The following is a 16,948-nucleotide window of genomic DNA, read 5'->3' as shown; positions in this document are numbered from 1 at the left end:
AACAGTGCCATCCACAGATCTCCCCCCATAACAGTGCCATCCACAGATCACCCCCCATAACAGTGCCATCCACAGATCACCCCCCCATAACAGTGCCCCCTCAGATCCCCCCATAACAGTGCCATCCACAGATCCCCCATAACAGTGCCATCCACAGATCCCCCCATAACAGTGCCACCAACAGATCCCCCTCATAACAGTGCCATCCACAGATCCCCCATAGTAGTGTCATGCACAGACCACCATTAGTTCAAAACCCACCAAAAGCACACCTTTTGGTTAAAATTTATTTTTTTCTTATTTTCCTCCTCAAAAACCTAGGTGCGTCTTATGGGCCGGTGCGTCTTATAGGGCGAAAAATACGGTACTTCTTTGGTGTTAAAAGGATGACAGAAAGGCACCAGTGTTGTCCGGGGCCCCAGGTATCCGTGTTGAAAGGAAGCAGAAGAATGTCTTTATTTAAGGCAACATGTTTCCCAAGAAAAAAATGTCTGCTGCGCCTCTTGCCATACTCTGATAAATGAAGGTGGAACATGGCAAAACTGTTTCTGTGAGATTTCTTTGACAGACAAAATTGCTTATTACTTCTTCTATAACTTCATCACAAAGCCATTGTCCAGGATCCAATGTTTTTAGAATATTTTTTTCTACTGTATCCAACAATCTGTTATCCAGGTCTTCTGCTGGCACATCCCATGGAAATAATTCATCGTATACATCCGTTTCATGTTCTTCTTTTTTAGGTGTAGAGCGTTTTAGCTGGTTTTCAATTATTATGTCAGAAATATCAAAATCAGTCTTTACTTTGGATTCAGATATCTCATCTTCAGAACATATTGTTGGAAATGTTCTCTATCTAGTGAACAAAAAAGAACTGAATCAGGTGCTGGCTCAACATCATATTCATAATCTCCTTTCCTTGGTTTCTTTCTTTCTGATCTTTTTGATCGCCATTGTTTTTTTTTTTGCAGAGCATAGACAATGAGTATGCTTGCCTGTCCACTGCCTCCTTCCATCCAACTGACATTTGAGCTGCTATAACATGATGGCACAGCCCTGTGCTGGGACAGGAACAAACGGCACATTCAGAAAGAAGTTCGACTGCATGCATTCTACCACTAAAGCCCCTTTCACACGGGCGAAATTTTCCGCGCGGGTGCAATGCGTGAGGTGAACGCATTGCACCTGCACTGAATCCGGACCCATTCATTTCTATGGGGCTGTGCACAAGAGCGGTGATTTTCATGTATCACCTGTGCGTTGTGTGAAAATCACAGCATGCTCTATTTTGTGCGTTTTTCACGCAACGCAGGCCCAATAGAAGTGAACAGGGCTGCGTGAAAATCGCAAGCATTCGCAAGCAAGTGCGGATGCGGTGCGATTTTCATGCATGGTTGCTAGGTGACGATCAGGATGGGGACCCGATCTTTTTTATTTTCCCTTATAACATGGTTAGAAGGGAAAATAATAGCATTCTTAATACAGAATGCTTAGTAAAATGTGGATTGAGGGATTAAAAATAAAAAATATTTACTCACCTCCTCCTCTTGATCGTGTAGTTGTCGATCTCTTCTTAATCATGAGCTGCTGGCTAAAGGACCTGTGGTGACATCACATCACGTGGTCCAATCACATGATCCATCACCATGGTGATGGACCATGTCATTGGACCATGTGATGAGCTCAGTGATGTCACCACAGGTCCTGAAGAAAGAGCAGAGACCGGCAGCTATGGAGGAGGTGAGTTAATTTTTTATTTATTTTTTTAACCCTCAATCCACATTTTACTAAGCATTCTGTATTGAGAATGCTATTATTTTCCCTTATAACCATGTTATAAGGGAAAATTATAAAATCTACACTACAACTAACCCAAACCCGAACTTCATTGAAGTTCGGGTCTGGGTACCACATTCAGTTTTTTCTCACGCGCGTGCAAAACGCATTGCACTCGCGCGAAAAAATTAATAAAACTGAACCATGCAACGCAATCGCAGTCAAAACTGACTAAAATTGTGTGCTCACTCTCACGATTTCCCCACCACGCACCCGCATCCTATCTGGCCCCAATCCGTAACTCCCGTGTGAAAGAGGCCTAATACCGCGTACAACAAATGTTGAGGACTGTGGACAGAGGGTAATACCACCTGATTCTATCCAGTATTTTGCTAAAGACCTTTGGCTCATTCGGTGTTGCTTACACTTTTCCAGTCCTTTCACTGGCTCAGGATCTGAACTTTTGATCTTATCCATTATGGTCTCACGTGGATAAAAGGCAGGGAATGTTACATCTGCCACTCTTCTTCTCAGATGTGAAAACTCTTCTTTCACTTCATAGTTTTCAAGTCCACAGAGTGCTCATTCAAATTCATGCAGGTAATAACATTGCATATAAAATATTGCAAGAACGAGTAGATCAATAGGCAGTTCTTTCCATTCATTTTGTTTTTTTATAACTTTATTGAAACTTTTGCTGATATTGTTGGTTGCATTCCTGTCATTTACAAAGGCAGCAAATTTAGAAGTTAGGAACTCTGCAGAATATTTTGAGATGCACTCTTTAGTCTTTAAATCCTTTAGTCTTTAAATTGTAAAGACTGTCAAACATCAAAAGCGATTCTGCATCAATCAGCTGTGTGATGTTATCCCTTAACACTTTTAAATCATCGTTTTTTTCCACCATGTTTCCGTATCCAGGTATCCACATCTCGCAAAATATGGTTTGTGCAGAATAAATGAGGTATGTTTGGAAAATATGTCTGGGGAGGTTCTGCAATACCCCTTTATGGCATGTTTTGAATTTTCTCTCATGTAGAAGAAAAGCAACAGGAAAAATCGGATTACCATATAAAGTGACATTTCTCATTACAAATGTTGATAGATAAAAGTCACCAACATTAAATGTGGTATCATAGGACAAATGCTGTGGCAATGAAGCATCTTGATTTGATATTCAAATAAGCTTCTGAGCTTTACTTAGGGTACTTTCACACTAGCGTTTTTCTTTTCCGGCATAGAGTTCCGTCCTAGGGGCTCTATACCAGAAAAGAACTGATCAGGCATATCCCCATGCATTCTGAATGAAGAGTAATCCGTTCAGGATGCATCAGGATGTCTTCAGTTCAGTCGTTTTGCTACGGTTTTATCTCCAAAAAAAACTGAAGACTTGCCTGAATGCTGGCATTTTTCCCCACAGGAACGTATTAGTGCCGGATCCGGCATTCAAAATACTGGAATGCCGGATCCGTCCTTCAGGCCTGCGCATGCGCAGACCGGTAAAAATGTGAAAAAAGATACAAGACGGATCCGTCTGTCCGCATGACAAGCGGAGAGACGGATCCGTTCTTGCAATGCATTTGTGAGACGGATCCGCATCCGGATCCGTCTCACAAATACTTTCAGTCACAGCCAGATCGGCGGATCCGGTGGGCAGTTCCGACGACGGAACTGCCCGCTGGATCACACTGCCGCAAGTGTGAAAGTAGCCTTAACATGTCTGTGTGCCCAAAGGTTACCGCTAGATCTCAAAAAATTGTTACCTTTTTTTATGTAATCCTCAAGGTGGACTGCCATTTTTAAGAAGACTAATATTTCATCATTGGTGACTATTTTTTCCCCTCTTTTCCTGATAAGTCAAATTCTGCACCTGATTTAAGTTTCTAGGCCGATCAACACTCATGTGCATGTTAGAACCATGGTACGAATATTGGCTTAGCAAATGTTTGTAGGCGCTCATTGACTCTGTAGCACAGAATCCTTTATTTCTGTGATGGCACTTTTCATAGTAGAAACAAAAGGCATTTTAGAAATGTTACTGTTCCCATGGCATACTGCACGATGTAATCGTTCGTCACCTAAGTAATGTAGAAGATAAAACTTTCTTGAATCTTTAGATTCTCATAAGCAGTATACGTGTTTGCGAAAACCATGTAGGGAATATATATTTTTTTCCATATGGATCCTTTAAGAAGTAATATCTTTTAAGTACCTCTAGAAGATACTTGTGCTTACCATGAAAGTTTGATCCTTTGGATATCCATCTGTACTGATCATATTGGAAGTCATGTTCATGACCAGCAATTGTATCTGGGGGCAATAGAGAAATACCTCCCCTCCTCTTGGTAGTACAGGTGGCTTTGAAATGAGTGTGCTTTTATCAAATTCTTTTTTACACAGTATTTTGTAGACATTTTCTAATGATAAATCATTACAGCCACACATATATACCTTGTTGCAGGAAGCCATTGTAGCACCAGTGTCTTTTCACACAGGGAAGGGTTTTTGACTTAACTGTTGATCAGAGTCTGTTAGACCGTTTTTAAGTGCAACCTCTGATAGGGATTTATTGAAAACAGCAGGCATAGTTTCTAAGAGAGGCTGCAAAGCTACATTGCCCATCTCTATCTAGGGCAGTAAGCTGGGCCAAGGAGGAAGTGATGCAAAGGGAGGTGGAGCTTCCTGGGCAGAGCAGAAAAAAAAAGCAAGCAGAGCTACTAGAGAGGGACAGTGCAAGGTAACCATGAATATCAGAGGACAAGAGATCCCCCTCTGTGGTGGACAGTGCAGCATGTTTGTCACAGGCAAAAGAGAGGAACCTGGCAACTGAGAGAGGAAGGAGGACTGAGCCAAGACATGACTCCCTAGATAATTTGAAGAGGTTCCTGCCACCCTGTGTTACATCCCTCCTCAGGGTCCATTCACACGTCCGCAAGTGCGGACTCATTCATTCTCTATGGGGACGGAATGGATGCGGACAGCACACAGTGTGCTGTCTGCATCCGCATTTCCGGAGCGCGCCACCGATCTTACGGTCTGCGGCTCCGGAAAAAAATAGAACATGTCCTATTCTTGTCCGCAATTGCGGACAAGAATAGGCAGTTCTATGGGAGGTGCCGGCCGTGTGTGTTCTGGATCCACAATGCACTACGGACGTGTGAATGGACCCTAAATGCAGTTGTTTAATGCAGGAAGCCTGAACTAAGCCTGGTCTGCAGGGCAGCTGAAGTGTGTGTAACCCTTCATATCCTGGCTGGTTAAAGGGAAACTGACAGAAACATCACCTGCACTAACCTGAATATACAGGATAATAGTGTCAGTGATGCTGTTTAAAATGCACTTTACCTGAAAAAAATATGTTCAGCCGTTCCTGAGCAATCTGTATTTATCCAACTAGGCGAATATAATGTTTTGAGCAGTGGAGGCGGTCTCCAGTTTTCGCAGCAATGCTTCTCCCTTCTAGAGAACGCCTACATTGTAAAATAAATAAATACATTTGGATAAATACAGATTTCTCAGAACCCAGTGAAGGGATTTTTTTTAAGGTAAAGTGCATTTTAAACAGCATCACCCACACTATTAACCTTTCTATTCATGTTTGTGCTCAGTCCTCCTTCCTCTCTCAGTTGCTAGGTTCTTGTCTTTGGCCTCTGACATAGATTCTGCACTGGCCAGCACAGGTGGGGTTGTCCGTTTCCAGGGGCGTAACTAGAAGTGACTGGGCCCCACAGCAAATATTTGTAAGGGCCCCTCCAGCGCGCTTCGCACCTCCCTCCTCCTGTGTAAACCCCACTCCTTTGGCACAGTGTAGAGGTATACTGTATATTGTGTGGCACAGTGTAGCGGTATACTGTATATTGTGGGGCACAGTGTATGCTATATGTGTATAATCATATGAAAACTTAGTTACTTGGCTTGGCCCTTGGGGATCTCGGACGCCACTTCCACACTTTGGCCGGGGGCTCGGTGGAGCTGATGTTGTACTTTATCCTAATGAGAAAGATTTCATAATAAGGATTTGGAGAAGGGGCAGAGGAATAGCAGAGCAGGGAGAGGCTGGTGCTGCTACTAGGGGGTCATACCATGGGGGAGTAATAAAGCCCACCCTAAGGACCCCCCAGTAGAAATAATTCTCCTTATAATGTGACAGTGCAAAAATACCCCCTTGTAATGCCCCCAGTTGAACTAATGTCCCCATAGTGCCCCCATAATGTCCCAGTATAAAATACCCCTATATATTGCCCCCAGTAAATTCCCCCATAGTGCTCCTCTCCCCCCTTCCTGCTAGTGCCCCCCATAATGTACCAGTATAAAATGCCCCATATATAGTGCCCCAGTAGATGCCCTCAGTGTCTGGCCTCTGATAGGCTGCCGGCCTAGTGTGCCCCATAGATGCCCCCCATCATGTGCCAGTATCAAGTGCCTCTCCCCCCCCCCACATGTCCCAGTATCATAGTGCCATCTCCCCCCCCCCCAATGTGCCAGTATCAAGTGCCTCTCTCCTTCCCACCCCCCATGTGCCAGTATCATAGTGCCAAACCCCCCCATGTGCCAGTATCAAGTGCCTCTCTCTTCCCCCCCATGTCCCATTATCATAGTGCCATCTCCCCTCCCAAAAAAAGTGGCAGTATCAAGTGCCTCTCCCCCCATGTGCCAGTATCATAGTGCCAAACCCACCCATGTGCCAGTATCAAGTGCCAACCCCCCCACGTGCCAGTATCAAGTGCCCCCCCCCCCATGTGCCAGTATCAAGTGCCTTTCTCTCCCCCCATGTCCCAGTATCATAGTGCCCTCTCCCCCTCAAAAAAGTGTCAGTATCAAGTGCCTCTCTCCCCATGTGCCAGTATCATAGTGCAAAACCCCCCCTCCCACGTGCCAGTATCAAGTGCCCCTCCCCCCACCCATGTGCCAGTATCAAGTGCCAAACCCCCCTCCCACGTGCCAGTATCAAGTGCCTCTCTCCTCCCCCCCATGTCCCAGTATCATAGTGCCACCCCCCCCCAAAAAAAGTGCCAGTATCAAGTGCCCCTCTCCCCCCCATGTGCCAGTATCAGGTGCCAACCCCTCTCCCCCCCCATGTGCCAGTATCAGGTGCCAACCCCCCCCATGTGCCAGTATCAGGTGCCAACCCCCCTCCCCCCCCATGTGCCAGTATCAGGTGCCAACCCCCCTCCCCCCATGTGCCAGTATCAAGTGCCTCCTGCTCCCCCCATGGCAGTAACAGCATTCTGAATGCTCTCCATTCAGATGCATTAGGATAAAACTGATCAGTTCTGTTCCAGTATTGAGCCCCTGTGATGGAACTCAATGCCGGAAAAGAATAACGCTAGTGTGAAAGTATCCTTAGGAGTGATGTTATTTATATGGGACTATGTGCTGGAGGGGGGTGAAGGAGGGGATTTAAGTTATTTACATGGGACTGTATGTTATAGAGAACTGTAAGGAAGAGAAGTTATTTACATGGGACTGGAAGGAGAGGACTAGTGTTATTTACATGGGACTGCATGGTATAGAAGACTGAAGGGAAATGAGTGAAGTTATTTACATGAGACTGCATGGTATAGAAGACTGTAGGGAAGATAGGTTATTTACATGGGACTGTATCATATAGAAGACTGGTGGAAGACGACTGGTGTTATTTACATGGGACTGCATGGTATAGAAGACTGGAGGGAGAGGACGGGCATTATAATTTATGGGGGCACTACAGAGATGATTATAACTCTGGGGGGTACATCAGGAGGAATTATAATTACAGGGGGCACTGCAGGGAACATTATAAATACTGTGGGCAGTGGTGGAGGGCATCACTACTACTGAGGGCTCTATAGAAGTGCCTTATCGATTTATAAGAGGTGCCCTATAGGGAGGCCTTATTAGTACTGAGGGCACTGTAGGGAGCCTTATGACCACTGGGGATACTATTTGGGGGTGGCTTCCGCCTGGCAGTGAGCCCGGTGATGTCACTGGCACTAGTGGACATGCTTTAGCGCTGCCTTAGCCTGTAAAATGGCTAAAGCCACCCATCAGTGCCGGTCTGTGTTGGGCCTGTGTTCATATATGCCTGCATTATTGAGAAAAATAATCAAAATTTGAAGATATGCAAATGATCCTCTAGGAGCAACGGGGCGTTACCATTACCACCTAGAGGCTCTGCAACTGCCACTCCCTGTCTACTTTGACAGGGCCTGGCAGTGAAAATGTCATCCCACCAGGCCATTTTAAAGTGCAGAGGGCAGTTACAGAGAGAGCGGAGCCTCTAGGTGTAATGGTAACGCCCCCGTTTGTATATAATCAGCAATGTAGGCACATAAGAACATGGGACCAACACGGATGCCTTCAGCTGCCAAGCGCACACGTAACAGGTCAGTCCTTTAATTGTCTAAGTGTATGAGGGAGTCCTGAGGGATAGCTGAAGGCCTAGGGAGCATTTTACCATCAGCTATGGACTTCATTGGGGGAGAAAGCTGGCACTAAAGTGCCTAGGGCAGCATCAAATCTAAATATGGACCTGGCTCCACAGCAGTAGCAGGATGTAGTGTCACACATCACACTGCTGGTCTGTGTAGGAGGAGGAGCGGTGCGGCCGGGAATCTGCTGTTCTCCTTCTCCTACACAGACCAGCAGAGCAATGTGTGACACTACATCCTGCTACTGCTGTGGAGCGCCAGCGGCTGAACTGTGATCATGAGGAACTAGGTGAGTATATTTTTTTAACATCCTGTGAAGGGGGCACATATCTGACCATTACTACTGTGAGGGGGCACATATCTGGACATAACTACTATGCACTGGCACAAAGGGGGAATAATTACTATGTGAGGGCATTAAGGGGACTGGGTGTGTATAGTTATGCTTTGGGCAGGGTTAGAGGCGTGACCTAGTATGAATAGAATATATATACAAGATGTAAACATATTCACAACATTTGCACATATATGTTTATATTTGTATGTGTGGTTGGGGGGGGCAGGTACATGCGTAACCGTTGACTTGAATGGAGCCACGGAACGTGATTTGCGGGCAATAATAGGACATGTTCTATCTTTGAACGGAACGGAAATACGGAAACGGAATGCTTACGGATTACCTTCCTCTGTTTTTGCGGACCAATTGAAGTGAATGGTTCCGCATACAGACCGCAAACGAAACACACAAAAAACGAAACGGAAACGGAAATAAACTACGTTCGTGTGTAAGAGGCCTTAAATAGTGGATCAGTTTTTCCACTGTGATACTCTGCCTAATCTTATTATTACTAATTTTATTGTTTATGCAAGTGGACGTATACCTAATATGACCAGCACTTGTTTTTAATTACACTGACATGAGAAGTTCTGCCCATCTGAGATTTCGGCGAATCATTCAGCCATGCGGACAGCTGTAGGAGAGGGGCGGGGACGTATCAGGTTTACTCTGCACTCCATATGTCAATTTGCCTTTTAACTTTCTCCTGGAGAATGTCCTGACTAGAGCTTGATGAAGCGCAATCTGAGTAAAACGCATCCCCCCGAGGACACCATGTAGTTCTTTTAATCATGTAAAAAAGGTTACGTTTTATTGTAAATTCCAAGGCGCTGGATCCATTTAAAATTTGTTACTGAAGTCTCTAATGACCCCAGATCCGGGGAATTCATACATGCTACCTTTTCCTTTACATTACGGAAGTCTCTGGATTACGTAAATTAAGGGTGAGCTGTGCAAAACCTTTTGGGTGTTTTCTTCATACACATTATAGTTGGCCAAAATGGATGATTTCAGCTATTTTGACCAATGATCATTTGAAGATACAGTAGTTCCTCAAGTTACAATATTAATTGGTTCCAGGACGACTATTGTATGTTGAAACCTTTGGAAGTTGAGTATTCGGTTCCAAACCTCCAAATGTCATCCAATATAATAGAAAGTAAAGATTTAAGAACAAAATGCAGATAAAACAAGTCCTTACATATAACAGTCAGGAATAGCTGATAACTACCAACAGATACAGCTATTTTACCAGAGAAGTCACCTTGATTGGTTGGATCTGATACTGACGCATTGTATGTTGAGTCTATTTTCAACTTACGATGGGTCAGAGAAGACCATTGTATGTTGAAAATATTGTATCCTGATTCCTGAGGCCATTGTATCTTGAGGGATCACTGTATAATTTTGCATGCTGAAAATGTAAACAACCAGGATGGTTGGTCAAAATAACATGTGTATGGCCAGTGTTGGACTGGGGTACCTAGGGCCTACCAGTATAATTTATTATGGGGGCCCACCTTACGGATACATTCAAATATAATAAATAATCTAACCTATCTGTTTTTTATATGCAAAAAAATGTTCATTTATATGAACATAGGCTGGTTGAGGTGCTGTACTTTGAATATATGTATGTAGTGCAGTAAGTCTAATGTGTTATGTGCCACTTGTGCAGGGGGTGGGAGACTAGGGGCCCACCTTGCTCAGGGGCCCACCTGGGGATTACCCAGTATCCCTGTGGGCCAGTCCGAGCCTGTGTATGGCATGATAGACTAAATTTGGCAACCATTCGCCACTGTGCTGAAGGACCAGGAAAATCTGACTCCTTGACCAGCCAGGTTAGCTTGCAATGTTGCTGGCAGGATCGTTCATAGAAATCATCCCATGGACAACTAATCGCCTGCAATACAGCCAATCAATCTCTCATCTAAGGCAGGCTTCAGCATTCCCAATAGTGAGCTGATTGTGGTTTTCCAACTGCTCCAGAGATCAGCAGTCAGACTCAGCGCTGGGAGGTTTTACATCGTGAAGTCAATAGGTGACCTGGTATTACCTGGTTGCACCAATCACTCCTCTTTTTAAAGCATATCTCTACTATTACTAATAGATGGGTGCTCCATTTGGAGGACTATGCTCAGGGATGTCCACATACCCATGTCCAAAATGAAAAATGGTTGCTCTCTGTGCACTATGCACTATAAGTATTTTTGTTGTAAATATGTACAATATTTACAACAAAGTAAATAAATAAAAGTAAATAATAAACAGCCATTGCTGAAAAATGACAAATCACAACTGATTATTATCTCCATTGACTATAATATAATCTTAACTGCCCCAAGCTACTGCAAGCCAGAAACATCCTTCACATTTTTTTTAATTATTTTTGCATCATGAGTTTAGTTATAAAAAAAAACTAAAAAAAAGTTGGATCAGGAATCTGAATTATTTATTGAACAATGCATGCATTGCACATGATTATATTCTATTCGTTTTCCATATTCAGATGATAATCTAACAGGCTCTGTTGCAGAATATTATTATGATGTGATTTTTATATTTTCCTTTAACACTTTTGAGCCTATAATGCATTCCTCTTAAGCCACCGAAAGCATATTAATATAGAAGGATCATTTTATATATTTCTTTTATGAAATTTAGCTGACATATTTATTCATTGGATTCTCTTCCCATTCACTTAATACGGATAATTTTTCGGTGGTAGCATCATCAATGGGCCATCCCCAGGCTTTGAAGAATGGAGCCAGGTTCTTATTGACTGCTTGGGAAAACTTCTCTGCCCAAAGATTCATCTTAACATTCTTGACATTACTGACATTGGACATGGTCTGATACTCTGAGAAAACTTGCTTGAAGGGACCCCAGCCAAAGCCCTCTTGTAGCTGAAACAATAAAGAAAAGACAAAGTACATTTAGGAGTACAGTTTTATATCATTCTTTCTAGGCAAGGATGAATATGGATATATCATCAGCATTACTATGTGAAGTGCATAAATGTAAAAGTATTCAGAGGGCTACAATATATTTGTTGGGCATTTACCATTGGACTACTGATAAATAGTACTAAAATGAATAGTGCAATGCTTAAAGCGACCCTCCAGTTCAAGAAAAAAAAATCATATTGACTGGGGAATTGTTACGGATCAGTGAGTGTGGACTCACTGTGCCAACTAACCAGTTTGGCTTTGGACTAAACCTTAAGGGCATTACTCTAGCACTCCCTTGGTATTCACCCTTTAACCCCTGTACAGGAATCTGGCCTTGGATGTAGGGAAGCAACTAGACTCTTACCTCCTGGGATAGTTCTGATGTAGTTGGCAGCTAGCCCACTGGGGTCAGGGACTCTGGTGCAAGCTCAAGAAACGATACAGAAAACACACCAAAAATGTAGGAAACCCACAGGTATACTCACAACTGAGACTTGAATGTAAGTTTCTGAAATCCAGAAGGCTTACTTGGAGAATAGATCGTGGGAGACACAGGATAAACTGGATGGCACAAGGTATAGGAGGGCAACCTAGATGCCACACAGGCAAAAAACAAACAGCGATGGCTGCTTCACGCTAGTGCACTTCCTCAGGTCATCAACGTAATCACGTAGTTACGTCGCTCTTTATGCCGGTTACCAGAATCGTCATAGCAACAAGTGACGCATCTGATGTCGAGCCTGTAACATCCCATGCTTCAAACATAAACATACTTATTAAATAACAATACAATATTCCCTCCAAAAATGCACTCAGATCATTTTTAGCATTGAGGCCCAAAGGACCCATTGCTCCCGAACGTATAATCCAACTGGCTTCCTTACATAACAACGTACGATGTCTATCTCGCCCTTGCGGAGGATATAATACCAGCTCTATCCCTGAAAAATTCAGGACATTGGGGTTACCCCCATGTACCGTCCTTATATGTTCTATTAAACAGGGACACCCCTTACCTGAACTAATCGAGTTTATATGCTCCGTAAACCTTTCAGATGGACTCCTAATTATCTTACCTATAAAAAAATCGGCCACGTAGGTGGGCACATTATTAAGTACACCAAGTATTTACACCTAAATGTGATTAGGGTGTTCACTTTATGATGTACCCCTCCACAGTTCAGGTACTTAAACTAGGGGTAATTTTTTTTGCCTGTGTGGCATCTAGGTTGCCCGCCTATGCCTTGTAATTTGCCTCTTATTCTTCTGACGGAATAAAAAGAAGATGCTTTGACTACAACGGTGAGTGCTGCCTTGATATCTTTTTTATGGGCCGTAAGTTACCTTTTTAAGGCTGAGCATCTCCAGTAGTGACAAAGTGCCCGGTACCGGGGCTCATTATCCAATCTGATTGGAGACAGGAAAGATAGCTAACAGTGCCACCCTTTTCTTCTCCATATAGTTATTTATGTTATGTCTTATGACTTTTCTGGACTTTTTGTTTGGGGTAGAGCACGCTAAGCTGACTCCAATAAAGATTGTCTATATTAGAATGGAATCAGAGATGGATTTGGTGCCAGAGAGTACTGGAATGGACCTTATAGAAGGCAAGGAAGGGGCGGACACTTTTTTCACACAGTGCAATCAGAAATATATGTTGCAGACGTTGACCACTAGAGATTTAGAACTGAACATCTCACAACTGGCTGACAAAGAAGTATGTTATTTTTGGACAGTGAACAACTTGAGATTGTATAAAGACAGTAATCGGTCCCAAGAGGACTTACGTGCTTATAAAGAAATGTCACAATATCAGGATGATAATGATTTTGTAGCTAAGTGGCAACATTTACACTCTGAGTTCTCACCACAGATCCTGGAGTTGGTTTTGAATAGGAAAGAGATTGAGTATGCTAGTATCAAGGTGGAGCTAACAAAAGTCAAAGCAGAGTTGCAAATTAGACTAACAGAGAACCAGCTCCAGGCCTTTGATAAAAACTGGATAGGAAGTTGGTATTAACCCAAGCCGAGGGACAAGCAGGATTATGATTTGGGCAAAGTATTTGAATGGAGTTCAAGGAAACAACAGAGGAAGCGATACTCATGCAAAAATGACTATTGGACCACAGATTTAAGTGCCTCTGATGATTCCAACAATCGTCCAGCTAAGAGATCAGATGTGGGCGAGCGTATGACCCCTTTAGGCGGAATAACAGAAGGGGCCATAGGAAGAGGACAAATGAACAGAAAATATGGTCGCAAACGGAAACAGGTCTCATGAAGACGATAGCACAACCATCCCAAATCGGGTTGAGGAATAGTATTGTGGTTAATTTGACCGGGTTCGAGTTGACACCGGACTGTGTCTTAGTAAGGGACTTAGTTACAGTCTAGTTGAGCAATTCAACCTGTTAATTGTTTAGGTTGATCAATTTAAGGCTGTGCGTAAATTTAATTTGCATAACATGTTTACAAATGTAACCCAAGAAGAGCGAGCGTGGAGAGATGGTGAAATACCCATCACAATTGGTCCTTTGAGTTTTAGTACCTCTGCCAAATTTGATGAGACAGAAGTGTCATGTGTTGAATTCTTGGCAGATCAAAATAGTGATGGGAATGAGGTTGAAAATGTACCTATTCGTGAATTTACTGGTGGTATTAGATCCACATTTTGTCCCCCCATGACTGCTGGGAGTAGCGTTGATGTGTTTTACCATCAGGTTTTGAAAGACGTAAGAGCATTAGTGTATCCAGGGTAGTTTGGGTGAAAGGAAAACTTTGAAATGGTTACTGTCCTGTAAGGACATTGTGGTGAAACCAGCAGACAAGAGGGGCAATGTGGTGTTGATGATGAGGGAGTATTACGTTGCAGAGGCATTAAGGCAATTGGGAGATGTGGACACATATGAGACACTGTCAGTGGACCCCACCATTAGAATTCAGACCCATTTGAGGAGTTTTCTTCCTAAATATGTGGAATGTAATGTTTTGTCCAGGAAAGTAGCGGAGAGACTCTTACCGCTTTATCCATCCAAGCCATCTTGGTATTTTCTACCGAAAATACATAAGTCGCTGGAACGACCTCCAGTCCGACCTGTTGTGGCCGGGATCGGCTCAGTGACTGAACAGTTATCAAAATAAATTGATTGGCTATTGAGGGCACTCCTAGACCGCATACCATCATACCTGAGGGGAACAAACGATTTCCCCCTGGCATTAAAGTCTTTTCGGTGGCAGGAGGGATATCGTTTGATGTCCCTGGATCCCTGGATGTGGAGAGTTTGTATACTCGAATACCGCATGAAATAGGAATTAGGTCAGTGTTGTAAGTGTTAGAGGGAACTAATAAGAGTAAAAAGTACAATGGTTTTGTGAAGGAAGCCTTGGAATTGATTCTGATTTAATAATACCTTTAGATTTAGAAACCAGTGGTATAGACAGAAACATGGTACAGCCATGGGGACATCAGGGCGTTGTACATTTGCTAACATCTATCTTACTAGATTTGAGGACAAATATGTATACTCTTTGAATAACCCTTTTTTGAGTCATATTCAATAGTTTTTACAGTACATTGATGATATATTCATTGTCTGGTCAGGTACTTAATTGCAATTTCAGGGTTTAGTGACGCATCTTAATGAGGTTGTCACGTGCCGGAGGCCCAAAGGCAGACCTCCGGAATGTCTTGCAAACTGGACATAGACAGAAACAGACCAGGGACCAACAGAGTACTTTATTACACATGTAATAAAGGAACATGACAGTGCAGCAGGTTAAGCAATAGTGGTAGAACTACCACAGAACCAAGTGTAAAGGCAGACCAGAGGCAAAACCGAGAGGGCAGAGAACCAGTGAGCCCCGTTCTTCACAGAGCCTCTGTTGGTGGGGATGAACTGGGCTGAGGGCTCACTGGTTTCACCTCCAGGAAGGTCCCGGTACACTTGGCCGCTACCTGCAGAGAACCACGGACAACAGGACTGGAACCCAACCAAACACAGTACATGGATCAGACAACAAGACGAACGGGAACCTGTAATTTTTGAGACTAGTTTGGAGTTTTGATATGTTGCGGTTGTGGTGGAGGGTGATGGATTGGTTACTAAGGGCTATAGAAAGCCCACAGTGACCAATTCTCTACTGCACTACAACAGCTTTCATCCTCAGTTGTAAAGAAGTCAGTCCCATATGTGCAATTTGTTAGACTGAGGAGAATCAATGGTACAGAGGACGATTATAGGTCCTAAGCCTTGGATTTCAGGAATTGTCTACTCTCCGGGGGATACCCGATGGAGAGATTGGATGAGGCTATGACCAAGGCTTCCCGATTTACTCAGAGTGACCTTCTATTTAGAAGAGTCACTTCAGGTAAAAAGGGGAGAAGACAGAGACATTTTGCTTTCTCGTTTAAGTATAGCCCAATGGCGGAGGCCATTCGTAAAGCTATATTTTATAACTGGGACATGTTAATGAAGGATGATAGCCTTAGTGATTTAACTGATAAGAAGGCACTTATTACCTTTACACGCCCGCAATATGGGTCTGCATCCGTTCCGCAATTTTGCGTAACGGGTGCGGACCCATTCATTTTCAATGGGGCCGGAAAAGATGCAGACAGCACACAGTGTGCTGTCCGCATCCGCACTTCCGTTCCGTGGCCCCACAAAAAAATAGAACATGTCCTATTCTTGTCCGCGGTCACGGACAAGAAAAGGCATTTCTATTATAGTGCGGACCGCAAAACACTTGCGGACGTGTGAATGGACCCTTGGAAGAAGTCATGCTCTTAAGGATAAAGTAGTGAGGAGTCGCTTTGTGAAGGAAAAGCCCAACACTTGGTTAAGAGATCTTATGCCTGTAGGGAACCGCAGATGCGGAAGTTGTTCCCTTTGCAAAAATAACCCGCAATTTAAGTACCTGAACTTTGGATGGGTACATCATAAAGTGAACACTCTAATCACATGTAAGAGTAAATACTCGGTGTACCTAATAATGTGCCCATGGGGCCGATTTTATATAGGGTACGATAATTAGGAGTCTACTTGAAAGGTTTAGGGAGGATGTAAACTTGATTTGTTCAGGTAAGAGGGGTCCCCATTTAATAGAACATATAAGGATTATACATGGGAGTAACCCCAATGTCCTGAATTTTTCAGGGATAGAGCTGGTATTATATCCTCCGCAAGGGTGAGATAGACATCGTACGTTGTTATGTAAGGGAGCCAGTTGGATTATACGCTCGGTAGCAATGGGTCCTTTGGACCTCAATGCTAAAAATGATCTGAGTGCATTTTTGGAGGGAATATTGTATTGTCTTTTAATAAGTATGTTCATGTTTGATGCATGGGGTGTTACAAGCCAGACATCAGACGCGTCACTTGTTGCTATGACGATTCTGGTAACCAGCATAAAAAGAGCAACGTAACTGCTTGATTATATCATTGGCCTGAGGATGCGCACTAGCGCGAAACGGC

At 43.5% G+C, this 16,948-nt stretch overlaps 1 protein-coding gene across 1 annotated transcript in view; it reads right to left on the bottom strand.

Annotated features, from left to right (window-relative positions):
- Positions 1 to 10,953: 10,953 nt before the first annotated feature.
- The window catches only part of LOC120985567 (TRPM8 channel-associated factor homolog), a 37,761-nt gene continuing 31,766 nt past the window's right edge, over positions 10,954 to 16,948 (bottom strand). Inside the window, exon 7 of the mRNA XM_040413585.1 lies at positions 10,954 to 11,429. Coding sequence (XP_040269519.1) covers positions 11,184 to 11,429 — 246 coding nt within the window. The 3' untranslated portion in view covers positions 10,954 to 11,183. The remainder of the gene's footprint in view (positions 11,430 to 16,948) is intronic.

This window comes from Bufo bufo, chromosome 1, assembly GCF_905171765.1.
Source record: "Bufo bufo chromosome 1, aBufBuf1.1, whole genome shotgun sequence".
NCBI classification, from domain to species: Eukaryota; Metazoa; Chordata; class Amphibia; order Anura; family Bufonidae; genus Bufo; species Bufo bufo.
Note: the sequence above shows the minus strand (reverse complement) of the source record. Positions and strands in the feature narration are given on the sequence as shown.